Consider the following 26,133-nt stretch of genomic DNA (forward strand, 5'->3'; position numbering starts at 1 on the left):
GGAAACCCAATCTACTCTCAGAGAATCGAGAGAGAGGAAATCAGGATGTTGCTTTAAGAGGAGCACCTACTGCAAAATCTATTTCTTCAGCAGTAAAGTGGAATAGACACAGTGTAGGCTGTTACTCAATGCATTGAATAGGATCAATATATATATCCAACGTCTTCACCACATAAAGTTGTCTAGTTAAAAATTTCAGTTTGTTTCTTGATGTTGTGCTAGAAGAAGTGGGATATTCTATACCACCTACACAGCCCTCAAAAGATGGAGGAGTGAAATATAATGTAAGCACATATATTTCATGAAAAGAAGGCGAATCTTAATCAAGGGTTGACAACAACAACAAACCTATGCTCACATCCGTCCCAAAAAATTGAGTAAACTTCCGTCAAGCTGCCAACTGTAAAAACATTTGCATTCTTTGTTAACATTCCACTGGAATTTATCAACGGAGTTCGAGAATCCTTTTCTAAATCATGGTCTTTCAAACTTTTAGACAAAAACATTTCTAAATTTCATTCAAACAAAGATGTTAAACAACTCAAATTTAAAAAAAGATTTAATTTCAAGATATTTAAATAATTAAAAACTAAATGTGATTATGTATTATATTTTACATTTGTGTATATATATATATATATATATAGGATCTCTTGGATGCATCGCATCTCAGGCTAAATTTGTATCAATAAAAATTCTCAGCTATCAAGCCTCAAACCCCATAACGCCAACTAACAAAAGCTCATCACAGTTTTGCTGTGATGACACAACACATTTCCTCAACATAAGATCCAAAGCCCTCCTCAGGACCCTTTTCTATGGGGGCCCAGAGGAACACAAGCCTGAGAACATAATCGTCCTCAAGGGAACCCAGGCAGCTCATTAAGAGCGACTGATCTGAGCTGCGAGCCCCAGCGGTCATTCGGTTCATCACAGTATGATCCCTGGCCATCCCCACACCCCTCACCCGCTAAAACTGGTTGGAGCGAGGAGAATGGGAGAGAAGGAGTGCAGTGCTCCAACACACAGCCATAAAGAAGAGAGTGCTGTAGCAAAACCATTCCCTTACTGTTTGGTTCAATACAGTATTGATCGAGATGTAAACCCACAGAGTCAGATATGTTCTCTTATTAGCAAGTCCAGAGATCTTATTGGAGGCACATTAGAGCTGTGAGACTGGTTAGAGGAGGGGAACAATGCTTATTTTATTCATATGCAACTTTCATTATTTTCATAAAATAAAAAGTGAAGAAGAAACTGTTATTTTGTGTGAAATAAAACTTAATGCAATAACAGAAAAGATGTAAACATAAACATGAAATTAGAAAAAAAAAACATATAAATGACAAAACTAGTATCCACTAAGAAAAACACATAATACACAAATATTGCAGTAACAGACCTCCTTTACATCATTCAGAAGTATTCAAATGCTTTTCCATACTTGATAAGCAAACAGCAGTCTGGGGTTGAAACATGGATCAATAAGTAGTGATATCATACTGAACTACTTGTGTTCGGACGCTTTTAGTGTATGCTCCGATTATGATTATTATCATATCATATCCTGCTCCCCTTTAAGGAAGCATATCTGTCTCCTGTCAGGGATATTATGATCTGAGAGATGGACCTGCCTGCAATGAAGGTGACAGAAACTGCAAAATCAACGGACTTTCACCATAACATACTTAGGAAATAGACAGACAGAGTAAACATTAAATCTCTCTGGTCACACCCCCCAGCTCTTAATGCATCTTGTTTCCTTCTGGAGCATCAGTGAATGATTGAATCTTTTTAAATGGTTGTGTTTGAGTCCCTCAAATGTCCTCAGTGTGATAAGATGCATCTCAAAATCATAAAGTCACTGCTGGAAAGGGTTCAAATATGCAAAGATGCTGGAAAACTGAAGAATCTGCAGGACCTTAAAGATTTTTCTGAAGAACGCTGTTAAGTTTAACTGTTCAGAACAAACAAGGGACTCCTGCACAACCATCACAAAACAGAAAGACAGTCAAGGATCATCAGGTAACAGAACACAGTATTAAGAACCAAGGGTTCCCAAACTTTTGAGTGGGGTTATTTTAATAATTTCAGCATTTATTTTGTCTTGTGGACTAAATGTTAATATCTTTTATGTACAAAATCTTACTCAGGACAGTACTAAATAAAATATAACATGCATTTAGTATGATCTCTCTTATTTTTTGAAAATTACTCAAATTTTCACAGATTCTGCAAGGGGTGCCCAAACTTTCGATCCCCACTGTATATGTGTGCGTCTATTTTGCACTCCTGACATTTTTTCCGACCAGTGCCTGATTTGTAGTTTGTACCACCAAAAGATTAACTGATTTTTCCATTTTTTTTTCTTCGTATTTCCCATTCAGTCATTTTTGACCATGAAGAGGTCAAATATAAGTTTTAGTTTTTTTGGACCCTTTACATATCTGAATCATGTCCATGATTTTTGTGTGTGTTCATATTGCTAATGTGACAAAAGTCACCAAGTGTCATCTCATTCCGATGAATCTAAGATTTAAAAAAATTCTAAATATAAAATGTTATTAAAAAAAATTTAAATAAAAGTATAAATAAAAATAAAACACCAAATAGAATAAAAGACTAAATAAAACCACTAAAAAAAACACAAAAGACAAAATCTTCATATTACAGTTTTTTTTATATTATTTAACATATAATCTTTATGAATTAAAAGCAAAAATTATATTCTCACACAAATATAAAGAGATATAAATGTCTAATTTAAGAGAGAAACTTTTATAATGTGACTTCTTTATGTCTGTTATAAATAAACTCAGCTGGTTGCCTCACATGTCTAGAGGCAAATACACTGCTCTTTATCCTCCTGCTTTCTGCACAGCCTTTTCCGCAGCAGGAACAGAACTGCTTCCACTAAATCTGTTTATTGCAGTGAGGTGATGGGCTGACGTAAGCCTCTGTGGATGGACAAAATAAATCTCCCGGCCATTAGGCAAAGAAAGGCAGAACACTCCCTAGTGGAGCCAGTAACCACACAGGGACCGGCTCCACTGTAACACCATCCCGTCACGGCACAGTCCCTGGGGCACCTCAACCAGAAGAGCCAGTCATTTTGTCACACTTGCTGTCCATTTTAAATGACACAAACGCAATATCTTTCAATATCACATAAGTCTGCTGGTGATCCTCCACTGAGATAATATTACAGCTTTCATCAATCCACTGTCAAAAATAAAAAATAAAAAGTATTGATAATTTCCTGATAGGATTATGCATTGATTTTACAGGCATTTCCGTTAACCCTAAAGCACAAGCCAATGCAGTAAAAATTTCGGATTAAAAGGTACAACACCTGCAAAATATTCAGAAAATTGCTTCATAAGAACACAGTCCATTGAGCCCTATTTTTACAGATTTTTTAAGAGTGTATTTTGAATTAGGTTATTTTATACTTTCCATATACATTTAAATTTTGGTTTACATTTGATGATTCATTTTAATTTAATTTTTTATTATTATTGAATTATTTTAACATCAAGTTAAACTACATGAAAATGAGAAATGTTACCTTTGCAACTACCTGAAACAAAAACGTTTCTAAGTAACTAAAATGTTTCAGTATTCGTTTCAGTTAACTACAATAACCGTGCTACACTATAAGACAATTATTTGTAAATAAAAAGAAGAAGTTTTCTTTTAATTCATTGTGTTATTTGACATTTCTTGGTAACTGTTTGTGGAATGTACTAGCAACTACTGATGGAAAATAGTTTCTACACCAATACCTTTTAGTGTGCTAACCAAGAATTGAATCGATACTTAGTAAAAATAGCACTGCATGACCATGAATAAGAAAATACCTTGTGATAATATGACTTTTTTCACTCACAAATATTGGAAATGCCAATGCAATGCAACTAAAATAATTGCAAAGCAATAACCACCATCTAAGCACCTCCTTTTCAGAAACACTTCAAAACAACCAAAAGTAATAGAGTGAAACAATTTTCGGCAATTGTCAGCAAACAATGCTGACAGCAACAATCATCCACACCAGATTATAATGCTTTAGATAAGGATCAGTGTGTCCCCTCTGTATGCCTTTCTTGAGATGAAGTAGCTTCCTCTCCACCCCATTACACCTCCAAAGTACCAGACAGTTGTACTACTGGGGCGCAAGCCATATCCCCCAGATCCAGAACCCTGGCCCGACTGCAGGCAAGTTTTACAAACATCATTTATCTATGTACAGGACCTTCGCAATGCACTGCCTGTGCCAGGGTCAAGCAAACCAATTTGCTTCTCAACTCGGTTCCACTGAGGTTTTTGTCAACCATAGCATTAAAATGACAAAACTTTTTTTTGTTCTTGTGACAGATCATGTACATATCTTTTCTATATAGCACTTTCCTTTGGTTTAAAGTTCCAAATTGACATTAAAAACTAACAGTAACTATTCAGTGAGTAACAATCTGAAGAATATTTGAACTTACCCCGTCAACACAACAACAAAATCCATTACATTCCACCCATTGCGGAGGTAGGAGTCTTTATGAAAAGCAAAGCCTTGAGCGATGATCTTGATCCCGGCCTCGAAGCAAAATATTCCGATGAAGTAGGGTTCAGTGTCATCCTGTTATGAGTGAGGAAAGATATGAGTAGATATTCATGCAAGATAAGACCCAAGACGCAAGTTTACAATGAAAACTAAATATAAAGAGAATCAGAAATCTCTCAGTGGCAACCGCACTGAATATTATGCAACTTTCATTAAACTGTTGTTCTTCGATAGAACACTACAGCAATGCAATACAGTAAAATAAAGCAAATTAAAGGTGGAAAATGGGGAGCCTTGTGCTATAAAAACAGCCCTTATATTTAAAAGCAAATACCTCTAATACCAGTACATAAGCGAATCACATAGTCAACCTTACTATGGAAGATGTTGAGACAAAAATGTATCAAATAGAAAGCAATAGATTTTTTTTTATATTATAGTGTATGTAAGCACTCATTTTTGTTTAAAAAATCTCTTATGTGATACAGAATAACACAGAATGCTAAAAGTCCTAGAAGACAGTCCATTTTAAGTATTATCCTCTTTTATTATAGACGCTGATATGTCAATCAAATGTCAAGCATCATCAAATATCTGTGGATCAATTTAGGAGGGCTGTTGAATGACTGACAGCAGCTCACAAAGGATCCAAGTGTTTGCTAAATGAATAATGCAAATGTGGGCTGCACAATCTGGTGACCTACAGAAATAACTGCTATTTAAAAAGACTTTGGTGAAAAAAAAAAGTGACTACAAAGAGACTAGCACATTAAGAATATGGATACTCAGATGAGAATTTATGTTTATGTTTTAAATTGCTGTTTAGGGTGGGAAAGTCCAACTTACCAGTCGTTTTGACATGGGTGTCTTGTCTAAAGCTGGTAAATGCTGCTCTAAGCCCAGTACAATGCAGTTTGCTATAATGGTGGCGAGAATCATGTACTCAAATGGAGTGATGGTGTTAAGGATACAAATAGTTGAAATTAAGTCACAGCAATAACATGATCATCAAGTGAGTCTGTAAGCTAGAAATCAATGAAGAACAGCATAAAGAATAAATGACTGACATTTAGACTAATATATCCTTGAAGGTGTATCTGTGACGCAGTTCACACAGCTCTTGCCTGAGTCATATGGTACCTGAGATGAAGAGAGACAGATTTTATCAGTAATTCTTATAATAAGGCAACTAGATTTTATTGGACAAATATTTTAAATGCACCATATTATTATTCCACTGTACGTTTTTCATGAGAATCAATTATTAAACTCTCTCACTTCATCTCAGGCACCTTTTGGCTCAGTCAAGAGCTGTGTGAACGGCGTCATTCCTCAAAGAGCTGCTGGTTAGTGGGGAGGAGGATAATTATTTTCAGGGGCACTTCTCTAAACACATTTGCATCAGGCTTGTAGACTCATTGAAGTCTGAACATAAGTACTGTACAACATCAATAAATGGGGAATTTCATTACTTACACTCCCTAAGTGCTTAAAATTAAACCAGTTCTTGAGAACTGGGACAAAAAAGGCAAAACAAATTCAAAGAATGGTTTATGCATCGAGGAAGTATTTTGGATTATTTCATTCAGCTTCAGCATGTTCAGAGGTCTTGAACTGGATGTTTGGGTACAATTTCCATTTCTCACAAAATGTGTTTTACCGACCATTATAGTTCAGAAAGATTTTCAGCTCCATCTAATTGATTTCACAGGTAAGGCTGGCAGGTTATTTATTATTATTATTATTATTGGTCAGTCAGTGTTTGCCTTCTCATTTAAAAAATATAATAAAATTATGCAATTATTTTCTGCAAATTGCAGCACATTTTCGCCAGATAAACAAGACGTCAAAATGTCTTGTTTGTTCATTAAATGATAAGAATCCAAAATCGAAATGTTATTCAAATGTTTATTCACTTGTGGTAAAACTGGGCATTTTACATTTAGAAGCTCAATTGGCCTCCATCACTTCCGCATTTCCCTGGACGAGATTTAACTGCGAAGGTATTTCAGCACCTTGGAGAGCGGGCTCAACTTCATTGCTTTTTGACTACATTATAAAATACAAGCTGCGAAAGCTATATTATAACGTATTATAAGGCAGGTATATCTCAATAACTTTATGACTGGTATTCCCAGGGGCGAGTCCCCAGAGACCGCACAGCAATTTAGGCAGCCTAATGCATGAGCTGTTTTGGTTGCCATGAGCGACAGAGGGGCTCGCTTCCTTACAGAAAATAATCAATAGCGCAACGACTGGATGTGTAAGAGACGAAAACCATAAAACCTTTAAATGGCATTTTACGTCACGAGGTGTGCATTATCCTATATATCGCATGCAAACTATTACGAATTACATGCCAGTCACAAGTATGCTTAAAGCTAATCGGTGCCCCTTTCCAGAGCCATTTTGTGAAAGAAAAGCGACTGATCCCTTTTATAATAATGTTTGCTCCATTAGTGAGACAACACTCTTCATGTTGCGTGTCATTTAAATCCAATAAGATTGATTGTAACCGAAACGATATTAACATAACTGCTTATGTGTTGAATAAAACTACAACTCTATTTCTGCCAAAACTTTTGGGAACTTTAACTAGTGTTTAAGGGTGAACCAGAAGTATTGGTCTGTTTGTCATAGATATTATTTTCCTCTAAGAAGTGCCTGTGATTTATGTAAAAGGATATGGCCACTCTGTTATTTTCTTTGCATATTTTCGAATGATATTATCTTCGCTGAAGATGAAAAGGGATCTGTTGACTGAGAGACAGTTCTGTTTGACCGGTATCGGGTTGTATATGGCCATTGTCCGGGCTCTTTGGGCCATTGTTTGCTTATACATCCTCTGTCCGGCCGGGGGGCCCGGTTGCCGGCTGACCCCTCTGCATGGACCCGCTGGAGAGCCACCGCCTCCATACCGGGTCGGGAGATCGTCTTCAAACCGAGCCATTCTAGAAACGCGCAGAGTTGATTATAGAAATCCAAATTCACATCAGACAGAGAGTAAAGAAGAAGCATCACCGCGCGATGTAGTCCCAGCCACGAGTTCCTCTCATCTGTACAGGTCTGGCATCCACGAGAGCTTGTTCAGCCACCACACACACACACGGGGAGTTCCTTAAAGTATTCCATCTAAACACATCTCTGTTTTGAACCCAAAGTCAGTTAAAGTTTATACCTCCACGTTACACAATCCACCAAAAAGCGACCGTCCAAATCCAATCAGGATCATTTTCACGCCTCACTCGAAGGATTTAGATAATCAACCATGTCTTGAAATAAATCCAGCCAGCAATGGTCCCTTTACAAACTGTGGTGCAATTGAATGTAGTCAAGCCCACAGATGGTAAGATCCTGTAAGATCTGATCGCGCAGATGCTGTTGCAGATGCTTCGATGTTTTCCTCCGATCTTGCCTGCACTCTTCGCTTTAACACATGATAGCACGCGCGGTCCGTCGCCCTCGCGTTTATATAGATGGGATGAAATGAAAAGGCGCAAACGACACTGACACCCTTTTTCCACTAGACCGTAGCCTGGCAATGAAATTTTAACCAATTTCTGCAGCCGCTGCTGCTTCTGAACCGGATCACGTGACTGTGAAGGAGCCTGTCAGAGGCTCCACCTGTACCGCTACTGGGGGGCAAGAGGGGGATACAGCATGTACCCTTCCAGACCCCGGCAGTCAATTAAACGTTACTCAAACCATTTGGACGGTAACTTTAAAGCACGTTAACAAGAATCCGGCACAGTATGTTAGGGATTGGTGCGTCTGAACTTCCCATAACTGTAAACAGATCGTTGATTTAGAAAAGGGTGGAGGCGGCGGGTGGGGTAAATCTGAACATTGTCTCCTGGCTGTCTGACGCCTTTCGGATGGGGTTTGGTCTCTTTCACATTTACATTAACTTTTCAATAGAGCTGTGCACGTAGTAGCCTACTAAAACCAGGAATAAAATCGAAGAGAAACGTTTTTTGAAACATGGGATACCGCGGGAATTTCTAATGGGTTTTTTAAATGGAGCTTTCGATTTGACTAAATTAAGGTCGATGTTTTACATTAGTCAACCTGAAGATACTTTTGAGTTTTGCTTTATATCATAAATTGGGTAACCTCTTACATCCTTGATCAATCAACTTTGTATCCTTACAGCAACTTGAAATTTAGGTTTTTAAAGCACATAGACGGATTTGAAGACATATATGCGTGTGTGTGTGTCACAGTGAATGAAAAAAATCAATAGTGTGTTTTAGTGAAATTGGGGGGTGTTGACAAGTGGTCCAGCATGAGATACCAACAAATAGGTCACAGCTACATAACAAATTATCAAATGAATAATTAAAAACATCACTAAAGCTTTATTTATCACATGTATGATATTAAAATTCTGTAACCATTTCATAGTGAAATTGCAATACATGGAAAAACTGATTAGAAAACAGCCCTGATCTCTGCTCCTGAGAAGACATGGAGTAAAAAAAGACAGCAGAACTTGTCCATCTGTTCTACTACTACTTTCTTTTTTGCTTATGAAAATCAGCCAAAAAACCTTTTTTTATACCAAGTCTATAACAGTTTATGCTTAAAAATGTATACAAGTCTAATACAGTAGTGCCTATATCTCATACCATTAAGGAGCCTCTCCATCATCCAAAGCAAATAAAATCTTTGTGAGACAGATTCAGATAAAAAAAAAAGGCCCAAAGCACCTTTGATTAAAAGTCTTATTATACCCTCAACAGTGTGGTGATAAACTAAAAGATGCTGTATCTCTGTATCTTCCTTGAAGCTGAGATTTAAGAAATGATGCATTGCACTCCTGACCGTATTAATTTGTTAAAGATCTCAGCAAATCCTGCTGTATGTGTGAAGGGCTCAGGGTTGAGTTCTTGCTACAGCTGTGTTAGCTGACTGGATGTGTTCCACCTGAGCAATGGTCTGATCACCGAGCGCATGAACTGAGCTGTCTGCGGGATTCTGGCCCAGAATGGTCTCAGAGTATCTACATTTTGCAGAGCCACACTGACAACGGAAGTACTTTTTCTTGATTTGCCAGTAGGGATCACCATAGTCAAAGCTGATGAAAGACAAAAGAAATTTTTTTTTTAATTCAAGAAACCTGGGGAATTGCTTTGATTACACATGTATCAATGGATACATTAAACAAATAATAAGGACAAAAAGAGCTGGAAGAAAAAAAATATATAAAGGTTTACCCAAGCTCATCTCCAGCTTGAATAGCCTTGCTTGCATAGAGTGCAATTCGAGGGAAGCGCATGTCTTGGTGTTTGGTGAACACCCGTACCGGGAATAGATTTGGTTCACAAAGGTGATTCATAAATCTACTAACATTACCATAAAACTGGGCATCAATGCAGTAGACACCTCCAACCTAGTAAATTAAAAAGCACCATTAAATACACACAAAGAGAAAAACGATTTAAAATAGGTGTGCTTGAGCTTATTCACATTTTAACATACTTTAGCGCCCCCTGAAGGTGGCATGTATGAAAAGCACTCACTTGAGAAAATGATAATCTTATATTTTAGCATAATTTTGAAAAGACTTGCCTTATTGTCTAGGTTGAACATGTAGGAGTCATTTTCACGAACATTAGCTTCTCCATCTGAAATGATTTCCCCAGCAAACCTGCTCACAGAGAAAAATCCTCAGGGCACAAGTATTGGACAAAAACAGCATGAAATTAATCATGCCTGAATAATTGATAATTCTCCTAATGGCTTTCATTTTTGTAGCAAATTTGACATTAAATCAATATCCTTGACACTGCAGTCTGAAGGGGATTTCAGCAAATGTCCAAAGAAGCATCACGATAACTTAAAATGATTTAAAATAAACAAAAACAACTAATATACTGAAATATAGTTCATATTAATTCATTTATTTTATCTTTAAAGAACCAGGATTCCCTCTGTCCTGCATATGATTTTAAAAGTGCCATTTCCATACCTGAAATTTTTATAACAAATATAAAGTTTCTTTAGATGCACCAAGCCCTAAATAAATTACTGGGTAGAAATCCAAAAATATATTTAAAAATCCTAATCAAGTAAATCACAAACAACTAGAAAAGCCTTTGAATAATTTTGTTGTGGGTTCATGCTTATATTTATGTAATAAGCATGTTTTTATTATTATTATCATTATTATTATTAATGTGTAAAGCAATAGATCTGAAGAAAGGGTCATACTCGCAAACGAAAGCTCCCTCATTAATATCTTGCAGTGCTCGGACCCCCCAGCCCATCATCTCGGTCCTAAACACCTGCAGTCTGACCCTAAAGACAAGAGAATTTGAAAGTTGCAGGAACATAAATTCAAAGTTTACAACACATTCAGAGAATATGCAAAAATACATATATACTACTTATACTACCGAAGGCCATTCTGTATCACTCTATTTCGGCACGTTCTCCAACAGGAACAAGCATGGTTACACTCAAACAGGAAGGGTGGATCATCCCTGCACATCTCTTTCAACAAGCGGCCATCCTGGGCACAAAGAAACCATAAATACTACTAATTTTAATAAGAAGCATTACACAAATCATATGGTCATGATGGAATCACAGCTTGACCATGATCAGTGACAGTTAATATGATGTGAAACAGCTGCGAAAGAGCTAGGATTGGCAACATCTATTGTTTATGGCACTGAATTATTCCTATGGCATTTATTTTGCTAATGTGAATAATTCGGCACTAGCAGCATCTTACCTTGTCATACCAACAGCGCATGCTGAGCTGGCCACAGATACAGCTGCTTGATGCACAGTCATCTTTACAACTGCAGTGCTATTCCAGTGAGAGAGAGAGACGAGAACTTCATATAGCTGTAATAACAGTGTTAACCTACAATTCCCTGAGCCTCTTACCTGTAGATGTGTTATGTTCTCGTCTATATTCACTTGAGAAGTAAAACAGTTCTCTGGAACGTATTTGAAGTTGCTGGGGCAGGGCTCATGGTCCACCCCATTCACGCATGTCACAGGGACGTCTTCATAGCCTCGGGACACATCTCTGAAAGCCAACACACAACAGTCCCACAATCAAATAATATTTCCCCACATTCTGTGAAAAACGTTGAATACATTTCTTCTTTCCAAAGAAAAGCAGGAGGCAGACTTAGAAATGTGTGGAGACTATAGATTTCTTGTGGTCAAGCTAAATGAATGGCATAAAGATCCAGGTGTAGTCAGTTTTCATTGGTTTTCAGTATGGAACAGAAGCTGTAAAAATCTTGTTTGAAAATAAGCAGAACAGATTAATTCAATATGAAAACTGCATTACAGAACAACAGAACATTTATGTGGAGGCTTGGAATACTGTATTGAAAAATATTTTTAAGACAGTTGTCTCTATATTTTGCTTTAGCATGCCAGCAGCAAGTATCAATTTACATTTCCAATCATTTATTTTACCATAAATTGTAGTTCAGTTAAATATTTGTATAAACAAAAAGTCAAAATTTTTAATATGTAACAAAAAAAAAGTCTGTGATATTACCCTGCAAAACAGAAAGATTTGAGCCTAGTATTCTTGCATTACCTGCAGAGGAGTCTTTCTCTTAGGCTGTCTCTGCCTCTCCGAGCATCGGTCAGCTTCTTATTGGTATTCAGGATTGTCCACACCTTGGAATTTATACTACAGCAGTCCAAAGGAGTCTCGCCGTCCTTGTTCTTCAGATTTACATCTGCTCCTCGTGACAAAAACAGCCTATACGGCATATATCCACACCACAAAGATGCAATGTTTTATTTCATATCAAAGCTAAATACATGTAAAAACAGTTAATTCTTGTGGCGCGGATGACACAGAAGAACATATACAGCACGGTGATATGGAGTGACACAGAAGAGACTGTTGACAAAAGGAATTATTGAATAAAGTCGTTATTTTTGTTTTCTTCGCTTACAAAAAGTGTTCCCGTCGCTTCATATAACCCAGATTGTATGTATGATGGCAGATGGAGTATTCTGACGATGACTTTTCATACCTTTTATGGACCTTGACACTGTTGTTTACTTGGCAGTCTATGAGACAGTCTCAAGCCTCCAGGTTTTCATCTAAAATATCTTAATTTGTGTTCTGAAGACGAACTGAGCTTTTACTGGCTGGAACGACATGGGGATAAGTGACTAATGACAACATTTTTATTTTAGGGTGGAGCATCCCTTTAAGATAAATAATGACACTATTGTATTTTTGAGCTGCTTTACAGCCGAATCTGAATTGTCTCCATGATTGACCAATCTTAATTGATTCTGATATTTTCCCATGTCTAAGCGGCTGCTTTTACACAATCTGTATTGTATAAAGCGCTACAAAAATAAAGGTGACCTGACTAAAAGTGGACCACTAGTAGAAAAATTAATGGAAGACACTGGAATTCTCAATATGGTGGACAATATATTTTGGAAATTTCCATCATCCAATTGATCCCAAAGACATTCACTGAAGGGACTTTGGTATAACATCAATATATCTTCTGTATTTCAGTGCTCATATAAAGGGTCTTGCACCCAGTTAACTAGGTATACTCTTTGTGTTCTACACTTACATTACACAGTCCAGCTGGTTCTGTCTGACAGCAATGTGGAGAGGCGAGTCTCCATGGATGTTCACAGCGTGTAGGTCAGATCTCTTGTCAAGCAGCAGCTGAGCGATCTCATCACAGCCAGAGAACGCCGCCCAGTGGAGGCAGACATTCTCCTCCTAGATAACACATCAGACCGCAAGCAAAATTCATCCCTGGATGATCAAATCTCTGGTTGATAAAATCTAGTGTTCCAAAGTTTGGGGTTAGTGTTAGATTAGTGTCACATGATCCTTCAGAAATCATTCTAATATGCTGATTTGGAGCTCAAGAAACATTTATTTTTTGTTATCAAGGTTGAAAACGGCTTTTTTCAGGGATTCTTTATGAATAGAAAGTTCAAAGAAGAGCATTTATTTGAAAAATGTATTTTGTAACAATGTAAATGTATTTACTGTCACTTCATGCCTTCTTGTCGAATAAAAGAATGCATTACTTTTTTAAATGTTAGTGTACTTGCTCTACCAGAAATCCATAATCTGCAGACAATGCGTTTGTGCAGTCTGATTTTAAAGATCATCAAACAAGGTGAAAGAACTGCATCAAAAAGCTGAAAAATTGAGATGAAATGCTCAGTCACAGACCTTATCTCTTATTTGGACATCAGCTCCCACTGAGATCAGCATCTTCACCTGCTCTAGATTCATGTTCTCAGTTGCCCAGGTAAGAGGAGCCCACCCACCATCATCCTGCGCAGAAGAAAAAACACAATCTCAATCAATTGTTATAATCCCTTTAGTTCCGCTGTCAAGTATCAAGTTTCAAGTTTCATTTATTTCAGGAATATATGGCCTCTCGGCCCATAGTTCCACAAATGTCATGACATGGCAGATAATCTCTTTTTCGTTCCTTGATATATATACAGTGCTAACCGCCATGCATTCTCAGAATCACAAATACTTGGCACATCTTTGCAGACATCACCCACAAGGACAAGTTCACTAAAATATTTCTTGCGTAAATCTCTATACAAAGGACAAACATACAAAAAGTGCATCTCATCTTCAATCACAGAAATATTTGTTAAATTACAATAATGACAGATTCTTTCTGCAACTGGTGTATTACTCCATCTACCCGTTTCTATAGCTAACTGATGGCTTGAACATCTGAACAAGAATAATGATCGTACCAGTTGCCTATTATACACAGACGTAATGTAGCTCTCTTGTATTAACAAAGACTTGCATTGTGAGTATATGTTTAGTTTGTTATTTTCTAAAACTGATGCATACCATGCCTCATGTGCTTTTTCTTTCAATCTTTGATTTAGAACAGCTGTAAATGTTCTTATATCACCTACACTTTGAGCCTCCCAAGTAGCTAAAAAGCCATAAAAATTCAATAATACTCTAATATTCGTAACCCAAGTTTTTCTACCTACTTTATCTAATTCTAAAAGCATATTGTAGCATTTTCTTGGATAGCGATGATCAGGCATTGACACTAATTTTATCCAATACATAATACATCTTTTCATATAGGAGGTCGACAATGCAAATCTTCCCAGGTCACCCAAAACCGCTACATTACTTACACTTGTGCTGACACACAAAAGTTTTTTACAAAAAGACACTTGAACATTCTCAATACATTCAACTGGTTCGAAGCCCCATATTTCACAACCATAATACAGTATAGGTGCAACCATGCGATCAAACAAAAACAGAGCTTGCGTGTAGCTAATTTTTTGTTTACGGATAAACTTTAGCAAGGAAAACATTGCTTTCTTGCCTTGGCTTGCTAAATGCTGACGGGTTTTCCACCATGACAATTTTGGTGTAAACCACATACCAAGATACTTGTAACAATTAACTACTTCTATCTGTTCTTCAGCAAAATACCATTTTTCATTTTTGTTCAAATGTCCCCCTCTTCTAAAGACCATAATTTTTGTTTTACTCAAGTTCACTCTCATACCATAGAACTTACAGAATTTTTCCAACTGTTCAATCTGTCTCTGTAACCCTCCAATTGTATCTGCTACAGTGGCCATATCATCAGCATACAACAATGTTTGCACTTCTGTCATCATTTCAATCTGAATACCTTTACAATTTTTCTTTAGCATTGTTATGTATTCATTTAGAAAAAGAACAAACAAAAAAGGGCTCACCGTGCAACCCTGTCTCACCCCAATGGTACAATCAAAATATTCTGTTAAACCTTCATTTCCTTTCACACATGACTTAAGTTTGGAATACATAGATTTTAATACATTAAATACTTTCCCACCAATACCATTCTTAATGAGAATAAAATACAAAAGAGTATGTTGAACACTATCGAAAGCTTTAGAAAAATCAATAAATATACAATACATCTTTCCTTTTTGCTTTGTAATATATTTCTGAACCATTGACTGTAAAATAAAAATATTATCTATTGTGGAATAACCAGACCTGTATCCTGCTTGTTCTTCAAAGAGTATATTATTCATTTCTGCATAGTGCACTAACCTCGTATTCAGGATCTTTGTAAAAATTTTACCTAGTACGTTAAGCAGTGAGATTCCTCTATAGTTCTCCACATCATTTTTATCACCATTCTTATATAGAGGACAAATCACAGCTTCACACCAGGACTCTGGGAAATCTCCTGTTTCTAATATTTTGTTATATAAAGAAAGCATTATGGGACATAGCGTATGTAGAGCTACTTTTATCATTTCAATTATAATACCATCCGGTCCAGGGGCTTTTCCATTACTCATTGACATAATAGCTTTAAAGACCTCATTATACATAATATTACTGTCCAAAATTTCATCTCGATTAAAAACTGTAGTATCATGATTGTTTACACAGTCTGTAACAAAGATTTCAAAATCAACATCTAAGTTACATTTTGACTCCGATAACAACTGCATAAAATATTCTAACCACTTAAAGTGTTCAATGTTATTAGATTGTTTGCTGGCCCCTCTAAAGCTCTTAATTTTCTTCCACAATTGTTGTGTTTTCATGTCACCCTGCAACATATTACCTAAGGTATTGTAATTGTACTGTTTTTTCTTTCTATCACATAATTTTTTAAATATACTTCTCTCAACAATATAACTCTTCAGATTTCTCTCATTACTTATTCTTCTAAAGAGATTTAGTGCAGTATATTTAGCATATTTCTGGCATGAACAATCTTCGTCCCACCATTGTGGTTGGTTCCTTTTAAGTGTAGATTTTTTAATCAAAAATTTTCCTGCCTCATGTAGACAATCTGTCAGGATTTTAGTTGCTATTTTAGTGTTTTCTTCCACTGCTTTCCCAAACTCACATATAAAATTATTATTAAATAGATAAGATAACCTTTGTACAAACTCCCTTTCACTATCTATTCCCCATTTAAATCTTATCCAGGGTTTTACATTACCATCTATCTTCGTTTTTATTCTTGATTCAATGCTATTTATCCTCATAGTATACAGTAATGGGAAATGATCAGAAATATCCACGTGTAAGATTTCAAAATCCTTAACATGTGTAAAGAGATCACTAGAGATAATAAAATAATCGATCACACTGCATCCTGCAGCTGATATAAATGTGAATTCTCCATCAATATCTTTACCAACTCTTCCATTAACTAAATGAATATTTAGATTGCGGCACATATCTAAAAGACAGCGACCAAACGTATTAATCACCTTATCTTTTGATTTTCTGTGCCATTCAAAATAATCATTAGTGTAATAACTGCCACAGGCTATATATTCAGAGTCATCACACTCAATGTAATCACATTCATTACCTGTTCTAGCATTAAAATCCCCTGCGATGATAAGTTTTACATCTTCTCCAAATTGATCTAGCACATTTAAGATTTCATTTTCCAAGGAGACAATACCATTTTTCTCTTCTCTCTTTCTATATGAGCTAGATCCCTCTGGGAAAATATAAGTGAAAATAAGGACAGTGTTATCTTCGAATAACCCACTCTCTTTGTCAGAATATAGAACTACACAGTCAGTTGCTTGTACACAAATCCTATAGAGATATTTCACAATAGAATCATGTACATATACACAAATACCTCCAATATTACGACCAAATGTTGACACTCGCTTATGCACGAGACGAAAACATGTATAATCAGTCAGTAAGTTGCAAAACTCAGTCTCATCTTGTGACCAGACTTCACTCAAACATATGACAGAGTTTCCATTCAGAGTGTCCAATAACTCACTGTTATTGACCTTTGTCTTTAACCCGTGAACATTCCATGCCAATACAGTGAGTTCATTTGGGCCGAGGCCGTCATCCTACCTTACGAAAGTTTCAGATGGTCTTTCTTTATTCGTTTCAATTTCAATCACGGACTCCGACTCTGTGTCATAAGTTAACATTTTACCGTCCACAAATAATTTGTCGAAACGAAGTGACATCCGTGTGTTTGGTTGAGTTTGTCGTAGAGTTTGCATGTAGTTAACCAACTTTCTCCGTATCTCACGCACACGAGCACTGAAGTCCTCTGACACCCTAATTCGATTATTTACTTCATCTTCACTACTTCGTTCACGCCATTCCCGAGTTTTTTGTCTTGCCTTGTGTAGAATCTCTTCCTTGTCTTTCCACCTTGTGAAACGAACCACCACCGGCCTTGCTCTCCCATGCGATCTTTTCCCAACCCGGTGAGCGCGTTCAATCGGTAATTCCTCGTCGCTTTTGGCTCTTTCCACACCAAAGTATTCAGCCGCGTGTTCCCGTATCTTTTTCTCACTCTCTTCCCATGTTTCCCGATCCGATTCTGGGATACCATAAAAGACAAGGTTATCCCGCCTGCTTTGGTTTTCCATGCGATCATACCTCTCCTGAAGTTCGGCATTTTCCTGTTCAAGTCTCTCCACTGTTTCCACAAACTTTTCCACCAACTCTTTTAAATCCATGACTTCTTTATGAAGTGATTCAATCTGCGTGAGAGTGTGAGGTTCGTTTGGTTCTAAACCACCTGTCGCTCCAAACAGTGTTGTTTGCCGCGTTGTTCTCTCCGGCCTAAACGTTGTGTCTACGACACCACGCTTGCCTCTCGCGGGACCGGGATTTTCCTCCACATCGCCCGCTAAGATTAAAAGAAGGCAGATTGCTACCGCTAGCCGCAGTCCGCCCGCAAACACGCCGTTATGGAGTTTTATTGTGGCTATCTTGACCTTTTCTTTGGACGCTGGCTGAGAATACCGTCCTATTCTCTGCCTCCATTGTTCAACGGTGATCCCCATGTCAGGTGTAACCTCCAAATCCCAGGTGTAACCTGTATCAACCCTTGACGCTGTCAAGTACTGCATATAACATTCTCAAAAAAATGTATTTAAGGGTAAATAAATATGACATGTACTCATGCACAGTGTTACCTTACAGTTGACGTCTATGGATGGAATGGAGACAAGATACTGCAGCACACCTGTGTGTCCTCCTTTGGCTGCCAAGTGAAGACATGTAGAGCCTCTCATATCCTGTGAAGTGAAGGGATAAATGACTACATTTTAAGCATGAACATACCTTGCATTCTGAACAAATGGCATACAGTGGCTTAGGGACTTCAATACCTCATTAACTCAATGCACAGCATAAGATAACTGTAGCAAAACATTTTGTATCTCACAGATGATTGACAGAAAAAGACTGGCTATCATACCTTATGCCCAGTAGAAGCACCAGCTTTCAGCAAGTATTTCACTGTTTCTAGATGATTGTTCTCACAGGCGTACATCAGAGGAGTTCTCTGCTCCACATCACATATATCCACATTCGAACCAGCCTATAGAGAGATCAACAGAGTATTTATATTCTACAGTTTTACATTCATTATATTGGATAAGCATATTTTATTAAATGTACTCATGGAAAATTTAATATTAAAAAAATTATAATAAAATCAAAAATAATAATAATAATAATAAAAGAATCTAAGTTCAATACCCACAGTATCCAAAGTAATGGCATAAGGTCTTATTACAACTGTTTAATTATCATAAATAAAACATGTTAATAAAAATGAATGCAAAAAAAAAAAAAAAGGTAATTAGAAGAAAAATGTGACACTGAAGACTTGAGTGATTCAACTTTCCATCACCGGAATAACATTGAAACATTAATTTAAAAATAAATTAAACTGTTATAATATCTATCAATATCTGTTTTAACAGTATTTTAATTAAAAACATTCAGCCTTTCTGAGCATAAAAGACTTTTACAGTAACATAAAAAAAAACGTAAAGACCCTAAACTTTTGAATGGTAGTGTATACTTAGAAACAAATAATTTTTGAATGTGAATGGGTTTTACTAGCATAAGCAGTACCTGCACTAGTATATGGCAGATCTCTTTATGTCCTTCCTCAGCAGCACAATGCAAGGGAGTCTTCCTCTTCTCGCTGTCCATCCGCAAGTTTGGGTCCACACCTTCCACTGATTACCATCAAAACAATCACAGTTATCGATCACAAAGTTTGATATAAGACCGATTTCTTGAAAAAGGTCATACCCAGCATTTGCAGGATCCTCTGGAGCTCTCCTCTCTTAGCAGAGAAATACAGCTGCTTTGGGGGCAGCTTAAATTTCTTATACCTTTAAAAATATGTAATACTTATTTTAAGCAAACAAAGCAAATCTAAAATGGTGAATAGTCAAATAAATGCGTTTCAATCTAATGCATTTAATTAATGATACAGGATCAGAACATCACTGATGAACAAGACCAAATTAGGACTGATGCAGGTGCAGATCCTTACTTCCCATCCTCAAGAGCATTTAAAATGCTTTCCAGTGATTCTTTAGCAGGGTCTATTGCTCCACCAACAGTTACAGAGTCCACTTTAGCCCTGCTGTGAGACACATTCAAAACGGATATATAACAACATTAGTAGGGTGTGGATACACATCACAACATTATATGTGAACACAGAGATAAACATTTGCAAAAACCAGGATGAACTACACTTACTCCATTAAGGCGGTGTCTCTTTTGAGCGCGGGCACAGCAGCCGTTGGCACTGCAGTGACATAGTCAGGTTTGGGGATTGTGACCTCCTTAGCATGACTAGCCTCCTCGCCGCAGTGGGGGCAGTAGACCTGACCTCGGATCAGAGAGGCACAGCTCTGGTGAAAGCGGTGAGAGATGTTCCCATCTGGCTGACACTCCATAAACCTCCCCTGGATTAGACACACCGCTATAATATTAGATTTGTAATTTCAGTGTATCAGGGTTTAACCTCCATAGCTGAATTATTATTCAGTCCAAATCTCTAAACATTAGGCCATGACTTCCATTTACTACTATCACAGGAGCGCCTTTACTGACGAGATACACAAAAATGAAAATTGCATTCGATTTTTTGCACAGCCCTATACCGACACCAAACTTTTAAATGCTAGCGTATGTTTTACTTACAGCCCTGCAGAAGAAGCCGCAGCCCGGGCAGCTCTGGTGTTTCACCATGCCCGCACGATGATCCTCACACAACACCAGCAAAGGAATCCTCAGAGAGGGACGCATCATTTCCTGCTTCAGAATCACCTTCCGACATAAACTCAGCTAGAGAGAGAGAGAAAAGTATTTTTTAATACCCACTTTCTTCAAATCAATTCACCATTCACGTATCGATCACATTAGCATAATGCATCATCATACATAAAAAGCCTACACTACAGTTACTGTGGGAAAGTAACTGTACTCAGCACCCTAAAACATGACCGTTCCAGTGGCATGAATGTAGTTAATGGTTTCATTTTGTTAACCTTTTACAGACAGATGTTTTGAAACCTGAAACATGCTTTACCTGGCCATCAACACTCTCTACAGCCATGCACTTGCCCTCAGCAAGAGTTACTACATCCTGGTTCTTCGGTGCCTCTATGCGACAGCTGCACAGTGGAGGTTCTAGCGAGTCATCAGCCTCCATGTTCTCTTTATCCTTCGGCAAACCTGATAAACACAAAAACATAAGTCCACTTTAGGTACCAGAAAGCGAACCTCTTCTTCATTTGATTCTAGAATGTCCTATGCAACTAAACCCTCCCTGATCTGTCATTTGTTTCTTTCTGATTATGATGTAATATGAAATCAAGCAAATATGCGACATAAGGTGTTTATTTTTTTACAAAAAGTCTGCATGTATGTTGCCGTGTGATCTTACTGCCTCACAATGTCAGAATGCTCTTTCTGAAACCTGTCTCTGCTCATTCTGAGATCACCCTATCACATAAACAGATTGGAGGTACACATATTTCATGAGGTGGTAGCATGAAATACATAAAAAGCAAGCAAGTGGTGGACCTCCAATTCTTTTGTCTCCAGGTGCAGATTTGATCTACCTGTGGGGATTGCGGTGAACATGCTTTCATGAGCCAGAGCATGAAGAGGCAGCTCTGTGTATTCTTCAGCGTGGCCTTGAGGAAGGTCCTCTGTTTCCTTGTTCTTAGGCGGTAAAGCTACAGTTTCTCTCTCAGCTGCTGACGTCTGCTTCTCTGGTTTCTCAGGAAGACTAACTCTATTTTTGAATGCCTCCTCAATGGACATTTGTCCACCTTTGGATCCAGCTGTATGTGAATCCTCCTGCAGGGTTTGGAAACAAAAATCGTAACTGTTCAGATTTGACTGAGATAAAGGACTCAATTTCCCACATATGGAATTAGTCTCTAATGTGCAAGATATCAGACCTGCACATTTGAAGTGGACAACGAGACATTCGGTTTCTTGGACCCTTTCAGTTTCTTTTTGGGAACAAAATTATATAAGCCCATTTTTCTTTTCTTCTTCTTGGAGGCTGCAGAAGAATACAAACAAAGGTACAGGCCGTTTGTTTCATTCTCTTGTTCTCTAAACAAAGAAGTTATCATGCTAAAGGTCCTCACCGGTTTGTGTTGAGTCTTTGAGTTCCTGAGGTAGACTGAGATGCTGTGTGGACGAGGACTCCACATCTCTCTCATATGCACTTTTCTCTCTGTTCATTGTCTATGTTGTTGCATTAGTAAAAACAGACATATACATATGAGATACATATATATATATATAAAGTATTTTCTAATAATCAGAATCCATTAGAATCCTGAAAAAAAATGTATCACAATGTTTAAACTGTGGCTAAAATCAGAAATGTTTCTTGATCATCATATTAGAATGATTTCTGAAGAATCATGTGACACTGAAGGCTGCAATAATGGCTGCTGAAAATTCAGCTTTGATGGGAATAAATTACATTTTAAAAATATATAATAATAGAAAACAGGTATTTTAAATTGCCATAATATTTCTTGCAGTTTTTCTCAGTCACTTTGGTACATTTCTCAGATCAGAATTGAAATTCTCAAAACTACCCTTTTCAATTCTCACATCATCGTTTCACTTGTGCACATCAAAAAAGCAGTTTCTCATTTCTTTGAACAAGCTGCAAATGCTTTGGTACATCCATGCAAATGATTATGTACAATTCTCTGTTGTTTCCTACATTATCAGTTGCTTATGTCATGTTGCTCAAAATTTATTATATAGTTTTCTGTGCAATAGTCTTACCCCCCAAAACATCTAGTCTTTAGTTCATCGTATAAATCATTAAATGCAAAATGGTTAATCTAGTTGTCATAAACTTTTTTTTACACATTATTATTAGACTTTTTGTCAATTTGGCATGAATTGTGCAAGTGAATATTTACTGATGAACAGAAAGTAGATGATAAACCAATGATAAACCATTTCTCTGAAATAGCTCAAAGGTTCATCTCATGAATCTTCAGTTGGAAAGCTTATACTGTATAGACAGAGGACAACACAAGAGTTACACATTCTGACAATTGACTTATTTTCATCTTTGTGCCCATATTTATTTTTCCTTTTCTATATCACAATGACATTGTGAAAAAATGTTTTTTTTTGGCCAGACCACTAGTACTGTAAAAGTGTAACTGGGAATTCAATCCAGTCTCTTTCAGTCAATACCCCACATACAGTAATGAGTAAATGTGTACTTTTGAAATGATTATATGGCATACATAAGCATATGACATACTGTTCAATACAGTAACTGTCATCCAAAATGTTGCAATAGTTTACATCAGAACATCCCTCCAGAGAACTGTTATATTGACAACATGACTAAACAATTTGACTGTCTTATCCGTACACAATGACACAAGGACTTGTCGTTCTGATGGCACTGACATGTTCATTGACACAGATATTTATTTTTGAGAGATGAACTAAGGATTTTGAGCAGGAGACTGGCTTTTGCAGGTTATCCATGGTGTTTTGCTATTTGTACGAGTTGTTTTGAGAAATGCACTTACTGTTTTGCAAATTGTGATTTTGATTCGAGAAATGTACCAAAGCGACTGAGAAAAACTGTAATATTGTTGTTTACTGTATTGTCATTAAATAAATGTTGCCTTGGTGAACATGAGAGACCTTAAAAAACATTTTTTAAATCTTTAAATAAGTGCATAAGTAAGATAACATGTATAAATGTGTATAAATCTCCGAATCATATTCAGAAATGTTAGCCCCCCTCACTTTTGGTTAACAAATACCCATGACTTATTACTATGAACTAGAAACTACATAAGCAAACAGCAGGCTACCTTCAGAGCAGATGGAGCTGGCGCGGGTCTAACCATGGTTTTCCAAGCTAAACGTGGTGGATTAGGATTCACACCTTTTAACTCCTCCGACCCTCTCTGGGCATCCCCGTCCTGTCTGGCTGCAGGTAAGGACAAAGTGGTGATGCTCTTGGCGGCATAACCAGACTCAGAACTCTGTGCTTCTGGAGCATCTTGTTTATCTTCCTGGATAGAGCCATGGCTTCCTGCAATGATGTTTTCAGCTGGTAGCTTGGGGGATGTCTGGCCAGAGAGTAGCTGAAAGCCAACCCCTGTGCTCTTTGTGCTGTCTAGAGTACTCTGTTGTTTACAAACTTTTGGAGCAGCACCAAGGGATTTGGGCTTCCTGCCTCTTCTCGGAGGGTCAGCAGGGCTGTCCACACCTACAAGAACAGCATGATGAACAATGTGTATGTAAACAATGTGCATTTCACACTTGATACGGGAATCAAATCTGAAGAATACCAGATGTTTTTTTTTGGTATGGGATGCATTAACTGACCAGAACTTGCATAGTGACAGGAATGCCATTATGAATAACCTTGAAATCAAGGAACTCACCTTTCTTGGATTTGGCCATGGCAGGGGGAACCTGGAGCAATTTAAGAAGACCTCCAAGTTCCTTCCTCTGTGAGAATTTGCAGTGTTATAATTCGAAACAGAACAATAATTGGTCTGATCAATATTTGCATGTTTCATTGCATGTGTTATTGTGTTACTGTAATGTGTTTATTGGTACTGATGGATGCAAAATAATGTATATATCAAGCTCTGAAGTTCTCCCTTTCCCAAATCTAGTAAGCTGCCTAATTAAAACATTTTGGCCATCAAATGCTGTCTGGATATCACAATAGATTCTGAGACACGGCCAACATATCTCCCTTCGGCCCTCAAAATCACTAAATCTTACTTTATTTGCATTTCTAGAAAAGCGTGAGCGCCTATTAGGTTAATGATTCCCTGTGTCTTATTAACTGAGGAATATAACATTTGTTAATGTTTATGTCAGACGCAGCGCGCTCATTAATTGTGGGCGGAATTAACGTTACATGAACAACATAAAACAATTTAACGTTAGCTAACAGACGCGTATGACACCAGCCACAACAAATCTACAAACTACATTCGTCGTGGGATATTTGTCTACGAAAACGATTGCTTTGCACATGCTTACCCGTTATCTTATGATGGTTTGCATTTTTGTAAAATAACTCAGTTCAATCCAAAAGTTTAGAGGCTCGTCTTCCTCTCTCCTCCACTTCCCTGCTACATGAACACACTGCGACTGTCACGTGACCACGCCGCGCGCTCTACTGGTGGGGGAGAGTTTACTTTAACCCTCAGAGGCCCGTTTCAGAAAGAAGGTTAACGTATTCAAATAGAAAAGAGTTATTTTAAATAGTAAAAATATTTCACAGTATTACCGTTTTGCTGTATTTTGGATCAGTAAATGCAGTCTTGGTGAGCTGAAGAGACTTGTTTAAAAAACATGAAAATCTTACTGTTCAAAATCTTTTGACTGGTAGTGTGTGTATATACATATACACGATTTTTTGTCCCAGTTCAACCATGGTACCCACTACTGGGCAGGTGTACTGGGTGTACCCCATATGCTCTTGTCAGATTGTGCTACCAAAAATATATTTGCATTATTTTAAGGGTATGTTTGGGGTAAGGGTGGTATAGGTGGGCAGGTTTAGGGTAGGGGTAGGTATGGACATTTAAAAAAGCCTCAAACCACATGAATAACATTCTGGTAGCACAATCTGATGGGTCGCATGTTTCACTATCGATTTGTGCTACCTATCGGTTTAATGGGAGGTAGCACAATCTGAGTGGGTAGCACAAATTGTCAGAACCCTTGGAATATGCTGAATCAGAAGGTCCTAATAAGTCCTTGATCACTAGAATTTTTCCCCTCAAGACTTTGTTTGGTGCAGCATTCTCTATGTATATAGGTAGGCCTATGCTTGGGCTGTTACAAATGTTATAAATAAAAAAAATTGTTTTTTTTTTTACTTTACATATGAGCTGTTTGGGGTGGGGATATATGGAGTTTCTTTTGTGTTTTTTTACTTAACCAAAAATACTGTTTTAGAGTAAACTAATTATCTTGTAATTTTCCATAACTTTTTAGTTCACAAGCAAAAGATTTAGACCTTTGCACTCGACTACTTCTATGATGTATTTTCTGTATTTGGCCCAAGTGTTCAAGTGACCTTGAAGACCACAAGTGTGTGTCAAACTTTTCATCAACTGATGGGACACTCTTATAGTATTGTAGAAATGCAAGTGTTTACATAGCTTACACAGACAAGGCAAGACTCGCTACTTCGGTCAAAATAGAGGAAGTGCTTAGGGAAGTTTGCAAGTGA

General features: G+C 37.3%; 2 protein-coding genes across 12 annotated transcripts in view; both read right to left on the reverse strand.

The window, feature by feature from the left end:
* Positions 1-8,515, reverse strand: part of LOC113074180 (probable voltage-dependent N-type calcium channel subunit alpha-1B) — an 88,530-nt gene extending 80,015 nt beyond the window's left edge. For all 10 annotated transcript variants that reach the window (XM_026246996.1, XM_026246986.1, XM_026246978.1 and 7 more), the window contains exons 1-3: positions 7,246-8,515; positions 5,405-5,510; positions 4,494-4,633 (exon numbers count right to left, since the gene is read on the reverse strand). In XM_026246996.1, the coding sequence (XP_026102781.1) occupies positions 4,494-4,633; positions 5,405-5,510; positions 7,246-7,508 (509 nt within the window). In that variant the 5' untranslated portion in view covers positions 7,509-8,515. The remainder of the gene's footprint in view (positions 1-4,493; positions 4,634-5,404; positions 5,511-7,245) is intronic.
* A 381-nt stretch (positions 8,516-8,896) lies between these two features.
* LOC113074244 (histone-lysine N-methyltransferase EHMT1-like) lies at positions 8,897-25,058 on the reverse strand. Of its 2 annotated transcripts, none has more exons than XM_026247012.1 (24): positions 24,933-25,058; positions 24,320-24,386; positions 23,741-24,141; positions 22,022-22,121; positions 21,827-21,933; positions 21,482-21,722; positions 20,947-21,092; positions 20,559-20,702; positions 20,112-20,320; positions 19,900-19,989; positions 19,653-19,735; positions 19,470-19,576; positions 18,805-18,927; positions 18,521-18,622; positions 13,761-13,865; positions 13,141-13,295; positions 12,129-12,296; positions 11,456-11,600; positions 11,298-11,375; positions 10,957-11,072; positions 10,772-10,858; positions 10,130-10,208; positions 9,775-9,950; positions 8,897-9,635 (listed from the first exon to the last, which is right to left on the reverse strand). In XM_026247012.1, exons 2-24 carry the CDS (start codon positions 24,336-24,338, stop codon positions 9,434-9,436), a joined length of 3,183 nt encoding a protein of 1,060 aa, XP_026102797.1. In that variant the 5' UTR covers positions 24,339-24,386; positions 24,933-25,058; the 3' UTR covers positions 8,897-9,433. The 2 variants fall into 2 exon arrangements, with proteins under 2 accessions (XP_026102797.1, XP_026102790.1); XM_026247005.1 differs by having other exon boundaries at positions 19,900-19,992.
* Between the last annotated feature and the right edge of the window lie 1,075 nt (positions 25,059-26,133).

The sequence above is a fragment of the Carassius auratus genome, chromosome 5 (genome assembly GCF_003368295.1).
Source record: "Carassius auratus strain Wakin chromosome 5, ASM336829v1, whole genome shotgun sequence".
Classification (NCBI taxonomy): domain Eukaryota; kingdom Metazoa; phylum Chordata; class Actinopteri; order Cypriniformes; family Cyprinidae; genus Carassius; species Carassius auratus.

Coding starts and splice junctions, on each gene's coding strand:
- LOC113074244 (XM_026247005.1), bottom strand. Junction 20,321..20,558: donor GCGGCTTCTTCTGCAGGGCT/GTAAGTAAAACA, acceptor TGTCTAATCCAG/GGGAGGTTTATGGAGTGTCA. Junction 18,623..18,804: donor GTGCTTCTACTGGGCATAAG/GTATGATAGCCA, acceptor TTCACTTCACAG/GATATGAGAGGCTCTACATG.